Genomic DNA, 19,600 nt, shown 5'->3' on the forward strand with positions numbered 1-19,600 from the left:
GGCTCCCATCACCAGCTGATTTGAGATGTATTTTTCCGAATCACCAGCGTGCTGTTACGAATACTGTGCGTTGTTTTATGATATCGTGTAGTTTATCAATAGCAGGATAATATAAATGTTGTGTATGAAAAAAATGGAATAATGACATCAAAATCAGAGATAAATCTTCAAAACTTTTATGTTTACAACTCGGCGTTCGGTCAGAGTGATGGAGAGGTGGGTGTTAAAACTGGTTTGTATAATCCATGCCAACATTTAAATGGATCACGTTGTTTACGTACCAATGCATAAAAATAAATGTCCGTCATTTGTGAAGATGGCTGTCTCTGAGTTGTTGCGTCGTGTAGTCTGGTTAAAGTTTACCGTTGTTTCGGAGGCCCTTGATGCCGCCATCATCAGGGTTTGCCAGACTACACTGCGCAACAACCCAGAAGATAGGCATCTTCGGACTCCCCGCCGTGAAAACCTCAAATCTTACATACATCATTTGTATTACACGGCCTGGATTTATTCTCAAACTCTGTTCACTTGCAGGTCATGTGCAATAGTTTGTGTAAAAACTATCACAGATTGTCTGTGCTGTAGTTCACATTATCTCACAAATGTACTGTCTTGTTTGGCTTTCAATAGTCGGCAGTTTTTCTTGGATCACAGCAGACACCTTATCACAGGAAAATCCATTATAAATGATCCACATTTTACCTTATATGCAGTGAAAGATGTTTATTTAAACATAAAATTAAAGTAAATGTGGGTGTTTTCTACAAGGTGCTGTCTCCCAAGAAAGATATTTATAAAATATATTTAATAATCAGTACCTCACTGTGCCTAAATGCAGTCTAATATTAATGCAGAAAAATAGTTCATGTGTTAACATAAATGAATACTTCAGCATTTCAGCTGCTTCTAATTATGTTCTGCCCCATGCCTCAACATTCAGCCCAATCATTGTCCACTGTAGCTGGACAGACATTGTGTATCCATAAGATATTTCTGTTAAATATACACATAAAAATGAAACAGCAAGCAACACTGGTGAGTTAATTTATCTTGACATCACATCTAATTGTCTTAATTTAATCCTTTTCAGGAGGATAAAAAGATTTTATTCTATTACCCACCAAAGACTGATTTTGATACGCAGATGAAAAATGTTGGACTCAGTGAAGCAATTGTCAAATTCACAGAGTAAGTGCCATAATTCAGTAGTATTAATATATTCGGACACCGAACTTATTTGTAGAAATATTTTATATATAACAGACTATATTTATCTCTTAGCACATGTAAAATCACGTGACCCGGAATTGCATTCTTCGTGTTCTGTCTCATAGAACGCGTTAAAGCAAGTGGAGACGTAGTGCAACTTCGTTGGTACCTTGGAACTTCTTTCAAGGTCTGGGTTGTCATCAATAAGTGTTGTGATGTTATCTCAGAGCTCTTAAATTTCAGCCAAGTAGAAGTTCTGATGGATGCAGCAATTGAATTTCATTTCTCTTCAATTTATCATCCGTGTCCTGCAGCTGTAGCTGATCTTTGGTGTTCAAATAGTGAGAAGCAGTGTACATTTTCCTTGTTAGTTTCCTTACATTCTTTTCCATCTCAGTGATAGCATTCTTTTGTGTTTCTGATATTATCAGTCGCACCGAATATCGTGGTCGGGTGGTTAACAATCCTGCTTCATATTCCAGAGGTCCCTATTTAAATCTTGGCCTGGAGCCCAGCTTTCCTGACTGGGGTTTTTCACGGTTAAACGAACTACAGATACATGTAGATCGTGGTGATGGTTAGTTGTTCGATATAAAATTGCTGTAGTAAAGTTATGTAAGTCGTGGGATAACTTTATATTATGATTTATGCTGTCTCAGTACCTTCAGCTCGGACCAGTTATGCGAGGCGCTGCATACGCAGAAGTCGAGGCAACTTTATTATCAAGCGGAGGGAGGCTTCTGGATGGTAATGGTAATTAGACATCTTCAGTTTCTTTGAATTATTGAAGTAAATTCTATATATATTTGTGCCTTAATTAATGTCGATATCGAACCTTTTAGCAGCGTTATGTGTTTGGTAATACTTTAATTTATGAAATCTTGTGGGTCAACTTGGTGGCAGATTAGCCGAGTTATAATGAACAAGATTTTTTTCTCTTCAGAATCAAGATGTGTTTCCAACATCAGAAATGCTGCACATGATTTGGAAATTTTACAATCGTGACTGAATATAAACATTTTAAAACATTTCGTAATCTGAAATCTCTTGTATGTCTTTATTTTCAGACAGTAGGTATTCCATTTGTGACTAAAGTTAAGGATGGAACAGAATATTTTGAGTATCAAAGTGATGATGTTCAAGATAACGTTTACCTAGCTGTCTTGCGACAGTCATACCAGATGTTCCGCCTTTTTAAAGGATCATTCACTTCTATTCTTAGTAACAGCAGAGGTGATGTGATACATCTTAAACATAAGCTGGACCATTTCTTCTCCAGGGTGAGAATTAAACAATTTTTCTTTTCTTACATTTAAGTAGTCAGTTCTTGGCTTTGTTCTGTCAGTTATTGGTTATTAAACTACAATGAAGTGTTTCTTATTAGAGAAAGTAACTTAGCAAAGTAAAAAGCGAGAAGAAAAAACTACAATAGAATTAAAATAAAGAAATTCTAATATTTCTGTTCAAATTTTTTTTTTTTCAGTACTTGCTTACGCTGAAACTGAACCATTCAGATATCCTAGACATATTTCAGGGAATCCAGTTCCTTCCTCTTGATAAGCAGACTTTTCTTCATGTCCAGTGCTTTGTTAACCTAATAGAAGCAACGTTTGCTCAAGTGAAATACACGGCATTTCTATACAACGATCAGTTAGTTTGGTAAGTGCATTTCCTGTTAACATGACTTTCGTGGTGAAAAATGAGAAAATATTCCATCTGCATGGGTTTTCTTTTGTTTTTCTTGCTTGTCGTATCAGTCGAAAGCAGTCATTAATTATCTTTTTCCAGGAGTGGTCTAGAACCTGAAGACATGCAGGTCGTATATAGGTACTTGGTTACGAGTCTGTTACCCGCACATCTCGAGACAGAACTGCAAGGTGGCTCTATGCCGAGACACCCCTCTTCGCCGTTTTTAAGCTCTCATTATGGCAGGTCAGTTATCACTTCTCTGCACGTAAATGTATTTAGACTTGTATTTTAATGTACAAGTTCATTTTTTAACTTGTTCAGAATATTTATCAGATTAAATTTAACTGCCCCTGCTGAAAATCAAATTTCTTTTTCATTCTATTGACAGTGCAATTATTTGAATTGAAATTGTTCTGACTAGAGAGATGTACCAACGCGAATATTTGAAATATATCACACAATTTTTTTTTGGGGGGGGGGCTCTTTTCTCATTATCGTAGAAGTGCATTTCTCTTGTTGTTATAAATACAGATATACTTAATGATAAATATGTCACCAGATTTGTTACAGGTCCTGCAAACCTCCAAGATGCGTCTGGGGGCACCGGGAAAGTTCCGAAGGTTTACGTCAATAATGATGCGACACCAGAAATATATCACTTAGTTGTATATAGAGCCCTTAGTGCAACGGTGTGTTTGTTTATTGAGGGTGAGCAAAATTGATCTTTCTTTTGATGATGAGAACAGTTAAATTAAGAATTTATGACATTTATAGAGCGTAAGTCCCTCTATTGGAAATATTTACAACTGTCTTAAAAAATTACTATTTATTGCTGCAGGCTCTCTACACTTGAATCTTGACCTCTTCAAACGACTGGATATTTTCCTGGGGCCACAACTAACAACATTAGTCTCGGAGGTAGCAGAACAGTGCGGTCGACAGGCGGCCGGTATTAACGCAAATTCTCTCGATCCCAGTCCAAAGTTTGTTTATTTCAATAAGCTCAATCTGGCTCAGAAAAGTACTGTGCATCTCGACAGCAGAAGAACTGGCAATGTGGCGGTAACTCCAGAAGTCCTGCGATTACTCGCAGACATCAATGCTGATAAAGCAAGGTACGGTTAGCACTTTGGATTTGCTTATCCTTTCACTTATTCAGGTGCATCACCTTGTCTGCCTCAGGCAACAAAGTCATGATATATGTCAGGAGAGATGATACCACTTCGGAGACTTAAGTGTAAATGGGATATTATTAAAATAGATCTTAAGGGAACTAAGTGAGGGTGTGGACTGGATTCTGCCAGCTAAGGATAGTGTTTGATGGTCTGATCACGCAAAGACAGTGTGGTCTGCCCAGAGGTCGTTTTCCAAGATTCCCCACTGAAATTCTGTTAGCCCTACACCCAACCTCCAAGCTGGAGGACCACCCCTTATCAGCTATTCGTGATAGATTATTCAATATACTAGCAGCTAAGCTCCATAACTGGAGGCTTTCTCTCCATCCGCCTGGGGACGTGCCATGCTGTGATGACGGGCTACCTAACGTGGGTAGGAACACAGAGTGGATACGAAATTTGAAACGAATACAATTAATACCATAATATTTTTTTTCAGAATGTCCACAACAGGAGAAACAATACTGAAGACAATGACCGATTACTGGGTCGTGGGCAAAGTGTCAAATCTTCGAGAATTCTACGTTGTCATCCATCAAAAAAATGCCAACCTCATAGAAATAAATGGTAAGAATATGTAAGGAAGTCAGTTTGTAGTATCAGTAGTAGAGAAAGACTATTCCAGTAACCTAGATAAAAATAGAGAAGTTTTCAGTGTGAATGTGCATGGCACTGTTGTAATTTATCAGAGTTCTTTCCCTTTTCTACCGTCCATTTGGACGGTAATAACTCAATTTTTCTCGTGTATATATGACGAAAACCGTGAAGATACCGGATACACATTGAATGAGTTTCTTGTGTCATATGCCCCAGAGATTTAAGTCCATGTAACAGGATATTTTAAGAAATAAATAACTTTTAATGTTGTACAAATTTTAATATACTTGATTGTAGGTAAAAATTATATCTGTGAACATCAAGGTTCAGTATTTTCAGTTTCAAACAATTTTGGGACTTAATTAAAATGGCCTAGTTCAGAATTGTAAATAAGATTTAATACGCTTTAATCTAACTAATAATTTATTTTTCAGATGAAGTGAAGAGGCTAAGTGACAGTCAACTTAAGAGCATATTTTTCCATGATTGAAGTGGAGTGAAGTTAGTGGAATATGAATTTGAAATTTGTTATAAGGAGGCACTTTTAAATTGTGTCAGTTCCCATGTACTATCAGTGAAATCATCCATTCCAATTGATCTATCACAGTTCTGTAATTATCGTGCATACATCCATTTTAATATGTAAATATGTTGTGTTATTTAAAAATAAATATTTTACAGACTGCATCAATGAGATTAGAATACATTAAAGATATTTAAGTGTTAACGGGAAACCTGAACATGGCATCAAAAGGATCATAAGTGTTACTGCGCATCTGTAAGAAAATTCTGCTTAGTTTAAGCTGGCTCTGGTACCTAAAAGCAGGGGAGTACCAGATGGGCTTGCACAAGCCCCTCGTTAATTTGTGGCTAATTATCGGATCCCTTTCATTATTAGTGCAGAAAATAATAGATTATTCAGGCCATACGCCAGTATCAAACTACTGATACATGTACAGCCATATTTTGATACATCCTGTCCATCTGCCAAGCGCCAAAATGAAAATAAGATAATATAACTAGCTGGTCCGAGCCCTTGTTGTCAAATTGGTAACACACCCCTGCATAAAGATATATTATTTTACTAGCTTTATGCCAGTTAAAGATAACTTTAACTAGTATAATCGAACTATAATGCCCTTACTGAAGCGCGACACCGTTAGAATAATCCTTTCAACATGTCTGAATCACCCATTGAAACCTAAGTACCCAGATTTAATTTGAAATTTGGAGGGGGGCTGTTGACTCGGCACAACGCAAAAGTGCCCGTATGCACCACTGGAAACAAACCCCTTATCTCAGATATGTTCCATGATAATAGCTTTCCTGCAAAGCTTATAAGTGATAATAATGCTCTTCAGTCTACTGCCTAATGAAACAGCGAACCGTTAACTGAAATTTCAGGTTCTCAAGGCAGCGTGTATGAAGACAACCGTCTTTTGAGTTGCCGCTACATGTAGTCTGGTACACTTCTTCAGTTCAACAACTTTTCAAACTGATACAGTATTTATGAACAGCAAAGATGCCTAGAACTGATCACTTCAAATATGCACAGATCCTGACTAAGTCATAATAGAGAAGCACAGCTGTTAAAATAATGGATCGGCCCAGTGGGCCAAAAAAATGAGCCACCTGAGTGAAAGCCAGTATTAAAATTTTTATTTTTATTTTCTTTACCAGAAGTACCACTTCTATTATTGCAAATCCCTTGTGCAGACTTTATCACAAGCTGAGATACAGATGCCATAATTATCAACATTAACAAATAGTTTTACACCATTATTTGTAATTCATGAACAATTCACAGCGTCAGCACTTGTGGTATTTTTTATTGTTTAACAAACAGTTTGATATGAAATTATAATACAAGAGTGCTACATGCAGAAATTGGGAATACACAATATAATTAAACATAAATAAAATGAAAATGTATTCTTTCCAAGATTCTTGGTATCAAGACATAAGGGCATAATTCCACAGGTCTGCGTTGATTCTAACATGAACTCAACAAAAGATGAAGTATAAATTCTCGCTGCCTGATGTTTTCAAAGCAATAAAACTATGTTCAATCATTCTACAAAGGACTGTTGTCACAAATCAGCTCAATCATAAACATCCTCTTTGTCAGCTACATATCGGACAATATCAGCAGGCCGAACCAACTTCTCGGCATCTGTGTCTGGAATCTCAAATCCTGAAACACAAAACAGCTTTCAGTTTGCAGAATTATTCAAAAATCTGTTACCAAAAAAAAATGATTTGTATATACATACCAAATTCATCTTCCATGGCCATGATTACTTCTACATGATCTAGTGAATCCAATCCTAAATCGTTCATGAAATGTGATTCTATTGTGAGCTGTAAAACAAGACAACAGAAAATGTACACATATCTAGGTTTATAAATTCTATGAAAAAATTGTGTGTTCTACACAGTTATAAACCCACAGACCTACAGGTCAAATTAATCTGAGACCCAAATTATGAACTGTAAGGATACAATTTTTTTAGGTTAGGTACAGTCAGCCTTCTTTAAGTACATTTTCAGCTAAAACAGTCATCATAATCATGCTTCCCTCCAAAATAATTACACCCACAAAAACGGAACTGTCCAATGGGAAGACTGTAAATCTCATTTCTTTAAAAAATTCCTTAACACCATAAAATTTCCCTTATGTTCATACCCTCTTTTTTCGTTTTTAACTAAAATATTTTCTAAGTCTGAATCACATAATGTAAATAACATAATATAAAAAATATACAAAACATTCCTAACACTTGAGAAAGACCAACTGTTAATCTGAATGATAAATTTACTAAAGAAAGTTGTACCTGAACAGAGCAGGAAACAGCTAAGTTTCACTGGCAAATTTCATAATATCAAACAGTAACAATGTCCCTCTTGCTTGAGGTCTGAGATCTTCAAACCAACAAGTATGAAGATTGCAGTATTTTGGGTTGTAACACACATAGTCCTGCAGATAGTAACTGACATTTCAAAGAAACATACTGCCTCCATCATCAGTGTCGCAATCCAAAAAACCACAACCTGAGATGTCCTCCTGATGCTAAAATAAGAATTTATCTTCAAATTAAGGTTTCTGTAAATCTGACCCTCAAGTACAGACAGAAACAATTTCATAACCTACTTACACATATTTTCATAAAAGGAAAGTAAACACTAAAAGTAAAAGTTTCTGCAGTTTTCTTTTCTACACAACAAAAAGTAAATTAAATAATAATACTGACAATTATAAACCTAATATGTTGTACCTTATTAGGATCAACTTTATCGTAAAGTTTCAAAACCAACAGAACTCTGCCTTGAATGAAATCGAGAGAGAGAGGAGCCTTTGAACTGTATAATCGTTTTGGAGAAATCACCCTCTGAAAAGAAAACACAGACAAAAGAATTCAGGAAAATATTTAAAATGAATACCTTATCAGCAGTGACCTTGTCATATGCTCGGCAAACGCTAAGGACTCTATCACGGATTTGATCCATTGAAGGTTTTGCTTCGGCGAAGTGTCGAATTTGGCCTGCCTGCCGCCAGGTCAGGCACTGTGAAGGGAAAGGGAAAAAAACAAGCTCACTTTCTCTAAGAACTGTGATTTTTTTTTACAACAATCTGATTTTGAATTCTGAAACTATAATGGTGAATATGCAGCATGGTAGCGTCACTATTATTTTCTATATTGTCTTCACTGCTTAGTCGACTTGTGAACTTGTCATCTATTTTATACGTGAAGCTTCACTATACTCACTTCTTTCCAACCACACAATACACAATAATGCCAAAAGAGGATGAAAGTCACCATTTAATGAAACAAATTTTATCAATCTGTGTTTGCTAGCACACTTCAGATTGTTTTTGGATTACTTCTAACACATTTCTGCACATTTAAAACATTAATATGTGTGCAAGATAGTAGGTGATTCATTACTTTCAAGACACATAATCAGACTATAAAAACAGTGATAATTTCCTTAAACAGCATCAACAAACTGATGTTTGTTTGGCAACTTCTCTGCTACCAACTCAAGTGCACTGTGTAACGATTAGATCAGTCCGTAACAGTGACGGCCTTTTCCTGCACTCACATATAATTTCATATTCAACTTATTTTTTTGTAAAACCAGAATGCATCCTAAACCTATAAACCAAAGAGGTTAACATATTTATCAAACAGACATGCTGATCTATTACAAATCCCTCAGCTTAGTAAGGATGAGGCTAAGCGCAATGAAGAGAATACAAACAAGAAATGTGAAAAACAAAGATACCACAACGTGAAGCACTAGACAGCGTCAAGTAATGATAAAAAAGCTATTACATTACCAATTTGAATACAATCGACATTCTAGGTACCTGAATCAAAGATGGTTTGTGAAGTGCATAGAATTGGTTCCATGTCTTCGTATGAATGTGATTTTGTTGAATACCAACAACTGCAGTTCGTGGTAACATAACCCTTAAAAGACATGCATTTCTCACAAGAGCATGCCTTACACAATTCGCTATTGCAGCCATTTTCTTAGGAAGCAAAAGATCCCATAATTCCTCTGCAACTAGACATATCCCAGAATTCCTAAACATGAAACAAAACAGAAGCAGTACACTCGAGACATCGTGTGACAAAATTGGTAACCAAGACTGAAGACAAGGACAGAAAATGGATAAGCTTAGTTAGATGCAAGACTCAAAATATTTTAATTAAATGAGAATTTAACTACAGAATGACGACAAGGAAATTAATTAAAGCTAGTTTGGATATTACTGCTTTGGCTGCACCAAGAAGTAAGGTGGGTGGACATGCAGCACGCATGGGGCAGGGTAGGGGGTGTTTATAGGCGGTTGGTTGGTAGGCCTGAAGGGTGGAGACCACAGGTACGACCTTGACGTAGGTGGGAGGATAACGTGGGAATTCCATGAAATATGACTCTCTGTAGTACATTGCCCTCAGAATGAATCAAATAAGTCAATGTCAAATGCAAACACCAAAAACGACAGTACATTGAAGTTTCCTGTGTAATAAAAGTGAAAAACAAAGCTATTTCAATTATTTCAGTTTACGATTACATTAACCTTATCCTGTTTGGCCAAAGAACGATGCATTCCCACAACTGCGAATTCAAAACTTCTTTACTCTTCACAAACAAATGTAATCAGACACCATTGATTTTAAAGAAAGTGTATGACTACAATTCCAGTAATATGTGTCTCACAGAATTCTTAGATTCTGAATAATAAAAATTTCTGGATGCCGTAACAAAATTTCCCATCTGCACATTCCTGTACACTAACAATTTTTATTACGACTGTACAAACACCCATTGTTTTGTGTATTTTGAAGACCGTCTATTAGCTACATCATGTCCGTCTGCAAGTAACAGTACCCTGATACTGACGATGGTCATTCTACCATATATTGCGCATACGAGGGCATCAGACAAAAGACGTACGCTTTTAATATTATGTTGACACACTTTTCGGTCTAATATTTACACAAATGTACGAGCATTTGCGTTCAGATAAACTGGTATTTAAGCACCCTGAATGTGATCTGAAATTAAATTTGATACAAAAGGTTTTTGTAAGGGATACAAATAAATAAGCTAATCGATTAGAATTATTTTACGTATTTAAACTGATGGGCAGACGAACATGGAGTTGCTAAAGAGACAGCAACGTATTGTTATGAAATGCTATGCTACCTACACGAAACAGCCAATTAAAATATCTATAAAAGGAATTATAATCATATACATTTTAACAAATAAATCGGCTTAACTAAAGTTAAGAGTTTTGCCGTTTAACAATGGCTGCAATTTCGGGTGTGCACCGTTCTTTGTTTCACCCGCTCGCCACGCTGAGGCACAGGATGTGAGCGGGACCTGAAACAAATAAAACAAACGAAACGTCTTCTATAAAAACAGCGACAAACAAACGTGAATTATCAACATGAACGCATAGAACTTACCTGTATTGTTGGCATTCCTGAAGACTTCTTGCTATTTTCCGCAGAATTGACATACGCTGTATGTTTTAAAATCGCTTGTCATTGATTGCGTATAACTGGAAGCACTATTTGCTCATTGCAGTTGTCCATATAAACAGGAACAACTCAATGAAATCTATAATATCGCAATTATACGCCATCTGACACGAAGAATAAAAACACAGACGGATAACGAAATCAAAATTCTCGTATTCGATCAAATTCCGGATATTTCTCGCAAGTCGAAAAATCGACGTAACCTAAACTCGACGGCATTGTTATTAAAACGAGCTTTCTGAAAGTTATCCATCGTCTTGATTTATTGTTAAAAATACGACGTTTCGGAGACTGAAATTTGTCTGCATCCTCAGGTAAAATTTTTCTATGTTTGTGGCCAAACGACAGAGCTTGTCCCTATTTCCGGACGAACGTCGATGGTTTGTTTCATCGAAAATATAACTCAAGTTTGTCGTAATGAAAAGACACTCCACCGAATTCGAAATTAAAACATCTAAAACCTGGCTCAATCAATGCCGTCCCATGGAAACAGCTCGTTATTTTAATGAATCCAGTGTCAACGTCGACTGGCTACAATCCAACCTCGAATTAACGCCTTCAAATAAAGACGTATTATTACGTCGACATGTTTTTTTTATTATTCACGTAAAATCGAAACAGCTACGGTAATTCGACAATTTTTACTGTCACGTTGAACGTAAATGACGCTGATCGATTATTAAGATTTTGTAAGACTCAATTAAATTTTTATTTTCCATTAATCAGTATAACAACATTCGACGTGTTTCTCAAATGTTAAATGTTGAGCTCACTTTATAACCTGAAACCAAAGCATGATACACACAGACAAATAACATCTCATTCAATAAAATTCCTGATACACTTATAGATTCAGACAGATCTTTCAACAATGAAGCGAAAGACTGATACAACCAAAATTTATATTTTATACGTTACTGAATCTTTGTCCCAACAATGCGAGTTATTCATAGACAGAGGTTGAAAAAGTACTTTTTTCTCTCGTGTCCTTTTCGCATTGATTTCATTGGTCGTGCCGACTGAACCTGTCAAGTTGACCACCCTGTGATAAAAAAAACACACACACACAGAAATACCCTCCTAAGTGAACGTCCATTACGCCATGGACACAAAAGCTAAGTTCACGCGACCTAACATGGGCACCTATCGGGGAGGGCAGGGAGGACACTTACAAACTATAAAAAAAAAGTATAAAGTACACAGGGTTGCCAACTTGACCTTAACCTAACATGCCCTTGGTCGTTGCGGGCGCCGCGTCAAATACAAGTTGCCTGGCACGGACCGACGTGGTTATCGTTGGCAACCTGGGGCCTGGCTGCTATGATAAGACCGTGCCTATGCTATGGCGTACAAGATTTGCCGCGAGCACCCAGCCCATCCTCCAGCGGATGGGTCCTCAACCACTAGGGGTTCGGCCGACACTGGTTTATGTCTTCTTAACTTTACTCTTTGCGCGTTGCTCCGTCCGCCTTGGTCCATGGTTCGAAGTCTGCTGCAGCCGTTGACGAAATCCAAGGCACTGACACAACACTGACTCACAAGTACTCAGAGAGTCGTTGCAACAATGCGCACACGCGAAAATCACGGCACAACACTTTGTCGGCGAGCACTCGAAGACGAATTATTCATTACTTCACTGTACTGAACTCATCCAAACAATGGCACTCTAGTGCCCGCAGTCCAACAATTGCACTCTAGTGCATAGGTAAGTAATCGGCACTCTAGTGCCCGCAGTCCAACAATTGCACTCTAGTGCATAGATAAGTAATCGGCACTCTAGTGCCCGCAGTCCAACAATTGCACTCTAGTGCATAGATAAGTAATCGGCACTCTAGTGCCCGCAGTCCAACAATTGCACTCTAGTGCATAGAATTTAATCGGCACTCTAGTGCCCGCAGTCCAACAATTGCACTCTAGTGCATGTATCCTAACATCGGCGCTCTAGTGCGATGGGATGCTCACTTTTCTAGGATAGGCTAGGCATGTTGAATGTGATGGAAAATGGTTTTAGAAATTTTATTCTGACAGCAGAGACGAAGTTAAGAAGATGGCGCTAATCGTGTTTTAATAGGCTTAACCACATACTCCATCACGTAGGCTAAAAACTGAAAATGATACGATTAAGGCCTACGTATTTATTGCCAAAGACCTACATTTATACTTTGAAGTAACTTGAAACATTCTGTCCTCGCAGTACTATCAGACGACTTATAGCATAAAATATTAGTACTTGGATATTAACAAGCCTTCGCCAATTTTAAAATGTTCTCCTTGTTCGTAGACCTATTTTTTCTGTTACTGTGGTTGAATCAAGAAGGCCATGACAGTTTATGATTAGGGAAACTATTTCCTATGGACTTTTTACTAACTTCTAGTTGACAGATTACTTCGGATTTGGAAACACTGACTGTATGATAATATCTGAATGAAAGTTAGAAAAAATAAGTTGCGAAAACGTGAACTGAGTTAAATTATTTTAGGATAAAGGAAAGATAATCCTATATAAAATTGAAGGAAGACTCTTACGTCATTGTTTCTTATGAACTGTCTAGGTTATTTAACGACGAATGAAATGTGAAGACGAAATACGAAGTATTTGTCTTGCACCTGGTCGGACTGAGAGAAACTGCGGGTGGAGAACGCCTCCCACGGTGAACATGTGAACTAATGCTTCATGATGAAACTTTAAGATAACCCTGAACAACAGAGCGTCTTATAGGGAGACTGTAAATCGTATTAACATCTGACGAAATTTCATATTTGTGATTCGTACTGAAGAAAACCATAATAAACGTCATCACAACAAGACTCGTCTATAAGGAAGTTTTGTCAGTCTGTCCGTCACACCTAACAGCATTCAGAAGCATGAAACTACTTACTCCCTTAAGTACTTAAGTCGATCACGACTAACTAACTAACTAACTAGATGACTTACCGAGCCCGAAGGTTCATCACCGAATTAACCAAAGCCCTCCACCGGACCCTGTCCTGGGCCAACAAAATCCAGTTTCCTTCAACTCCTATCTCCCATAGATCCCGCCGGACATTATCCTCCCATCTACGTCTAGGTCTCCCCAGAGGTCTCTTCCCCTCAGGCTTCCCAACCAACACCCGGTGCACACCTCTTGTCCCATCCATGCGCGCTACATGCCCCGCCCATCTCATTCTTCTCGATTTACTCACCCTGACAATACTGGGGGAGGTTCATCATTATGCAGTTTTCTCCATGCCCCATCGTCTTCTCACCTAGGCCCAAATATCCTCCTTAAACACCTGCAATCAGTGTTCCTCCCTCAGAGTGAGAGACCATGTTTCGCACCCATATAAAATAACAGGCAGAATTATCGTTTGTATACTTTAATCTTCAGGTTCTTAGAAATCAGTCGGGAAGACAAAATATTTTGAACTGAGAAGTAGCAAGCATTTCCAGAATTTAATCTCCTCCCAACTTCCTCATGAGTGTCATTTTTATTTGTTGTTGTTGCCAAATATTTGAACTTTGTAACCCTTTCAACGGATCTATTAGCGGCCCTAAGCCGATCACGAATATCGATTGAAATATTAGGCCTAAATGAAATCTTACGTTCATTTTCATAAAAACATAGCCTATGAACCAAGTCTGAAGGCGTTTCAGGCAGAAATTAAAACATTAAACTAAAGTCTCAATGCGCGACTTTCACGCGTGGCCTGGAATAGCCTACGACGGTCAAATATGGATGATCTATTAGTGACATTTCCTGCACAGAAAGTTTACACGAAAATAGTTGTAGACACTTTTCAAATACGAAATAGTATCCCTATTTACGAACACCAAATAGTTTAATGGCATCGTACTGTTACAACTGACTAACTAACACCCTGATGGCAGAACCCGCAGGTCCAACACCGACAACACCAAAGCCCGCAACCGGCCACGATCCTGAGCCAGCTCTATCCATTTAACATCCGGTGCGTCAGTGCATAGAATCACATTAAACAGAAATCGTCGTATTGTAAAAGACCTAATAATTAATCATTAGTAATAACAGTCTATAAATTATAATTACGAAATTTTAAAAATGTCGTGACATGTAAAATTTAAAAGCTGTTAATTTCCGTGAACCATTATCGAACCGCGGACCACGGTTTGAGAAACGTGACATAGGTATGGGCTTAACTGGAAGACTTTTCTTCAAAATTCAATTTCTGTGTCAGCTGAGGAAATTAATATAAATTAGTATACCCTGTGCAAATTGTGGTTTTTATTGAGACATTTTAAAAAGGGGGAATTACACTTTTCTGTAAATCCAAACAACCAGAAAATGCAAGTGGCTCACATATGAACGTACAAATCAATGTTAGTGCTTGCCGGCCATGCATAACTACAGATGGAAAACTACAGACAGAGAGAGAATGAAGATGTTATGTTAGGTTATAGTTAGTCATGCAGAAAGAATGGTGATTTGCACGGTTCATATGTGGAAATTGGCATAAAATAACTTTTGTATCAAACTCTGACGTCTGTTTAATAAAGGGCTACGCCTACGTGACGTCATTGTTATTGTCAAAATGTCTTAAACAAACGCCATCTTAAACCATTAAATACGTAGATTCAATGATTTTTTTAACAATTTAAAATTAACATGTATCGTAATGGTGGTAATACTTGGGTATAATTTAAAGTCTTAAGAAATTTCAAATGGTTTTAAATCGTGTATTATTAAGTTAGTTTCATATTAAAGACAATATTTAATTCGAAATTCCTTAGAGCCTATAATCGTAAATTCCTAATAAATGTATTTTCCGTTCACACTGTGAATATTATAGCCTGAAGGCACGAATGAAGAAACAATATCTGCATCTAAAGTTGTGGTTTCCCAACCAGAACGTCTGAGTTCCGTAAAATCGTAGTTTTTATCGACTGGCTCAAATTCACGATTCTGTTCACGTCTACTGTGCACTTCTAACTAACTAACTAACTAGCTAACTTACGTACTTACTCCCTGGTAGCAGAACCCGGGGGTCCATCACCGACAACACCAAAGCCTGCCTCCGGCCACGACCCTGAGCCAACTTCATCCATTTTCCATCTTGATGTTAACCTTCCATCTCATTCTTTGTCTAACCAGTGGTAGTTTTACAGAAGGATGCCCTACCCAAATCCTGTATGCACACCTTGTCTTCTCCCCATGCGTACTATATGTCCAGCCCATCGGAGCCTCCTAGATTTCACTATCCTCACTATGTTCGGTGACACGTACAATTCACACGGACCCTCTTTGTGAAATATTCCAAATTCCCCACTTTATTTTACCCTTCCTAGGTTCAAATATCCTCCTGAGTTCACTGTTTTCAAACGCTTGTAATATACGTTCTTCCTTCAAGGTAAGAGACCATGTTTCACAACTATACAAGACAGCAGGCTAAATTATTGTTCTACACATCCTAACCTTTGGTATTTTGGATAGAAGACGAGATGATGACAGTTTTTGAACAGAATTCTCGAATGTATTCTACTCTTAATTTAATCATGAACCTAATTTTGTTTACTGCCAAAACAATATTCGATGTAAACTGCACCTAAAAAGAATCAGGCATTCTTTCCTTCTTTCTTATCGTGTCTGTCCATCTGTCATACTGTGACGTCATGAAGGAGCCTGGACACAATCTGTCCCAACTACTCTCAGCAAACTCTGCCAACTCTGTTAAAGACCTGTCAAAACTTTCAATTCGTTGCACCATTCGACCTCACTAATTATTTTACGGCAGGGCGTTTAAGAACGTTGTATCAAATGCATAAGTTTAGGGTCGAGATCAGATTAGTTCGGTTCTAATTACGGGAAGGAAACCATCAGAAATAAACAAGTAGGCCTATTGATAAACAGCAGGAAAACATTGAACTATTAATGATTTAACCCAGTTAGGATGTAACAAACTTATAACGAGGAATAAAGTCTGAACTGTGTGGAAATCCTGCATATAGAGCCTACTATAACTCATTTTTAAGACTTATTGGCATTAACAAAATCATATGTCAATAAAATATGCATTCCAAGTAGGGCAAATGAGAGATGACTTTTCCCCTCAAACATGTTTCATATGACACTGCCAGGTACCTATTTTTGAAATAGAAAATAACATGAATACTGTCTTTTGCAGTACTAGCAACATTTTACGCAACAGCAGCTTTCATATTAACTACAACTAATATATTGATCTGATAGGAGCCCTGAAGCTAATAGATTTAAATGCAATTATTACGTATTTAACAATAAAAAAGAACCACTACAATATTTATTTTCATACTAATTATTTAATTACCTCCACATAGCCTATTTCGAAATCCAAGATAGCTACGAGCGGGTGCTATGAATATTTCATGTTAATTTATATAGCCTATATGTATTCTGCGGTAAGCAACACATTTTGTATGAGTTCAAAATTTGACAAACAAATTCCTGTAAACTTCTGAATAAGTTGTTAATTTTCAACATCTAGTGTATATCATATTTGTTCTAGTTGTAAAAAGGTGCCAAAATGCCTAAGAACTTTGCAAGACATTCTCCACATCATTGAATACAGTAAATAGTAATTATAAATTTCATAAATTAAAACTACAAAATAATAAAATATTATAATGTCATAATGGATACTTAGTTATAATTACAAATAAATTAATAAGTTTTAATATTTATGTTGCAGCCATAATATAAAGCCGTCATAAATTGGCGCCAAAACCCCTGGGAATTTTGCAAGAGCTCCTCCACATGAATGACTATAATAAATACATAATTCCTAAATTAACACTACAAAATAATAAAATATACCATAATGCATACTTAGTTATAATTACAAATAAATTAATAAGTTTTAATATTTATGTTGCAGCAATAATATAAAACCGTAATAAAATGGCGCCAAAACCCCTGGGAATTTTGCAAGAACTCCTCCACATGAATGAATACAGTAAATAGTAAATACATAATTCCTAAATTAAAACTACAAAATAAGAAAATATTATGTCATAATGAATACTTAGTTATAATTAGAAATAAATTAATAAGTTTCAATATTTTTAATGGGCCATATAAAAACCCTCGTTATAAACAGGCGCCAAAATGCCCAAGAACTTTGAAAGTGGCCCTCCGTATTAACGAATATCGTAAACATTAGCTAAGCATACAATTTCTAGCCTGGTATATAAGTTAAGTCAAAATTATAATTAATGTAACACTTTCTATCGCATCTAATTTAAAGAAAAAAATATGAAATCAAACTTGTAAGTTACCTAGTCAATGTACACAAACACGTACTGTACCTGGCTAGCACAAACACAGGCGCGCAATTCCACTCTCACCGAATGATGCAACGACTCTGCTCGTGATTGGTCGTTGCGCCGTGTTAATATGCACCGTGATATCAGTTGCTCCGATAGATGTCAGCACCTGTCAGCAACTTTAGCACTTGTGCCTCAACTAACATGGCGGATTTATTTATGTATCTGAGGGTGTTTATTAGGTAACGCTGCTTTCTAGAGCTCTGTCCTACTTGAATACAGTGCAGGCGAATTGATATTTTTTTTAAAGCTGAGAAATCAGCAATGAACAGGTTGCAACAGCAAGGTCACGTGGTCTCGATTTGCCGTTGATATGGAAACGATGGTCTGATGCGTGGGAACGACCACCTAGCAAGTGTTGACAAAGAAAGTCACGTACTGTGACCGTATGCCCCAATTGTCAACTTTTTCGTAGTAGTACTTAGTTGCCCTGTATAAAAGAGATGAAATAGCTTGTTACAAATTTATTAACTTATGTTTCTCTCTCCTTATTTATCTCTTTCTTTCTTTATCCTCCTTGATTATTACTCATTTGTTTACTCTCCAAAAGCCACACACCGTCCTGTTCAAAATTGCAAGTAGTGATAACAGTTTAAGGGTCACTATATAGTTTTCTTGTCTTATAAACATTAAAATATACAACATCCAAGTTGTTTTTCTTTGTTGCAGGCGTGTCTCACTCACGCTCAGAAGTGATAGATTAAGGGAATTTGAGTTCATAATTCTTTCATCCAAATCAATTTCATGTTTTTTTATGTCCCCTTCAAACACAATAACCAATTTGTTTTGGGCGTTCAAATTTTTGGGACGTCTTAAACTTAACATAGCTTGGACCCAGAGATAGTCAAAATCTGGCCCTTACCATCTGGCATTCTTGTAAACATAGTAATGAAATTTTGGGCTCTATAACAGCGAGCGAAATTTTAACTAGCTGATGCTACTATTTGATTGAGTCAAGAAGAATGATATTGGTTGGGCATGTGAACCGGGTTTTGGTATAGAAATCTGAGGGGAAGAGACCGCTGGGGAGACTTAGACGTAGATGGGATGATAATCTCAGGAGGGATCTATGGGAGATAGGAGTTGAAGGAGAATGGATTTTTTTCGCCCAGGACAGGATCCGGTGGAGGCCATTGGTAAATTCAATGATGAACCTTCGGTTTCTGTAAGCCATCGTGTAACTTAATTAAAACCACTGTTCGATATTCGTTTCTGAAGATCTTTTCCGCGGAGATGCATTTTTATGCACAACCTTCCATCTAGTGAACTTATGACAAAAATGTACTAGTAAAAAGGACTGGTTTTGAATTTAAATGTGATCATTCATTCCAGAAGACAAATTCCTATTTCCAGTGGTAGTCAGAGGTATCAGTCGTTTTCTTATTCATTCCAGATAGCACTTCCTATCTTCAGTGAAATTCAGTGCTATCAATTGTATTTCAGTTGTATCACAAAATTTGATTGAAGCCACAAATCTGTTACTGGTCTGTGGGGTAATCATAACTGTTTTCTGATATTGTTTTTTATTAGTAATTGTATTCCATAAAACCTATCAG

The 19,600-nt window shown here is 37.0% G+C and overlaps 2 protein-coding genes across 4 annotated transcripts; one reads left to right on the forward strand and one right to left on the reverse strand.

The window, feature by feature from the left end:
• Window positions 1-5,357, forward strand: Ccz1 (vacuolar fusion protein CCZ1). 2 transcript variants are annotated; one of them, XM_022071790.2, is made up of 10 exons: window positions 1-216; window positions 1,091-1,188; window positions 1,869-1,962; window positions 2,277-2,489; window positions 2,693-2,868; window positions 2,998-3,141; window positions 3,458-3,606; window positions 3,737-4,013; window positions 4,513-4,640; window positions 5,105-5,357. In XM_022071790.2, exons 1-10 carry the CDS (start codon window positions 142-144, stop codon window positions 5,158-5,160), a joined length of 1,410 nt encoding a protein of 469 aa, XP_021927482.1. In that variant the 5' UTR covers window positions 1-141; the 3' UTR covers window positions 5,161-5,357. The 2 variants fall into 2 exon arrangements, with proteins under 2 accessions (XP_021927482.1, XP_021927483.1); XM_022071791.2 differs by having other exon boundaries at window positions 1,869-1,956.
• Window positions 5,358-6,307: 950 nt separating this feature from the next.
• Window positions 6,308-9,268, reverse strand: ND-ACP (NADH dehydrogenase (ubiquinone) acyl carrier protein). 2 transcript variants are annotated; one of them, XM_022071777.2, is made up of 4 exons: window positions 9,043-9,268; window positions 8,112-8,234; window positions 6,944-7,031; window positions 6,308-6,864 (listed from the first exon to the last, which is right to left on the reverse strand). In XM_022071777.2, the coding sequence occupies exons 1-4, from the start codon at window positions 9,202-9,204 to the stop codon at window positions 6,773-6,775; spliced, it is 465 nt and encodes a 154-aa protein (XP_021927469.2). In that variant the 5' UTR covers window positions 9,205-9,268; the 3' UTR covers window positions 6,308-6,772. The 2 variants fall into 2 exon arrangements, with proteins under 2 accessions (XP_021927469.2, XP_021927470.2); XM_022071778.2 differs by lacking the exon at window positions 8,112-8,234 and adding an exon at window positions 7,946-8,059 and having other exon boundaries at window positions 9,043-9,267.
• Window positions 9,269-19,600: the final 10,332 nt, after the last annotated feature.

Source organism: Zootermopsis nevadensis, unplaced genomic scaffold (assembly GCF_977971745.1).
Source record: "Zootermopsis nevadensis isolate Lab colony 2312 unplaced genomic scaffold, Znev_1.0 Znev_ptg000015l, whole genome shotgun sequence".
In the NCBI taxonomy this organism is placed as follows: domain Eukaryota; kingdom Metazoa; phylum Arthropoda; class Insecta; order Blattodea; family Termopsidae; genus Zootermopsis; species Zootermopsis nevadensis.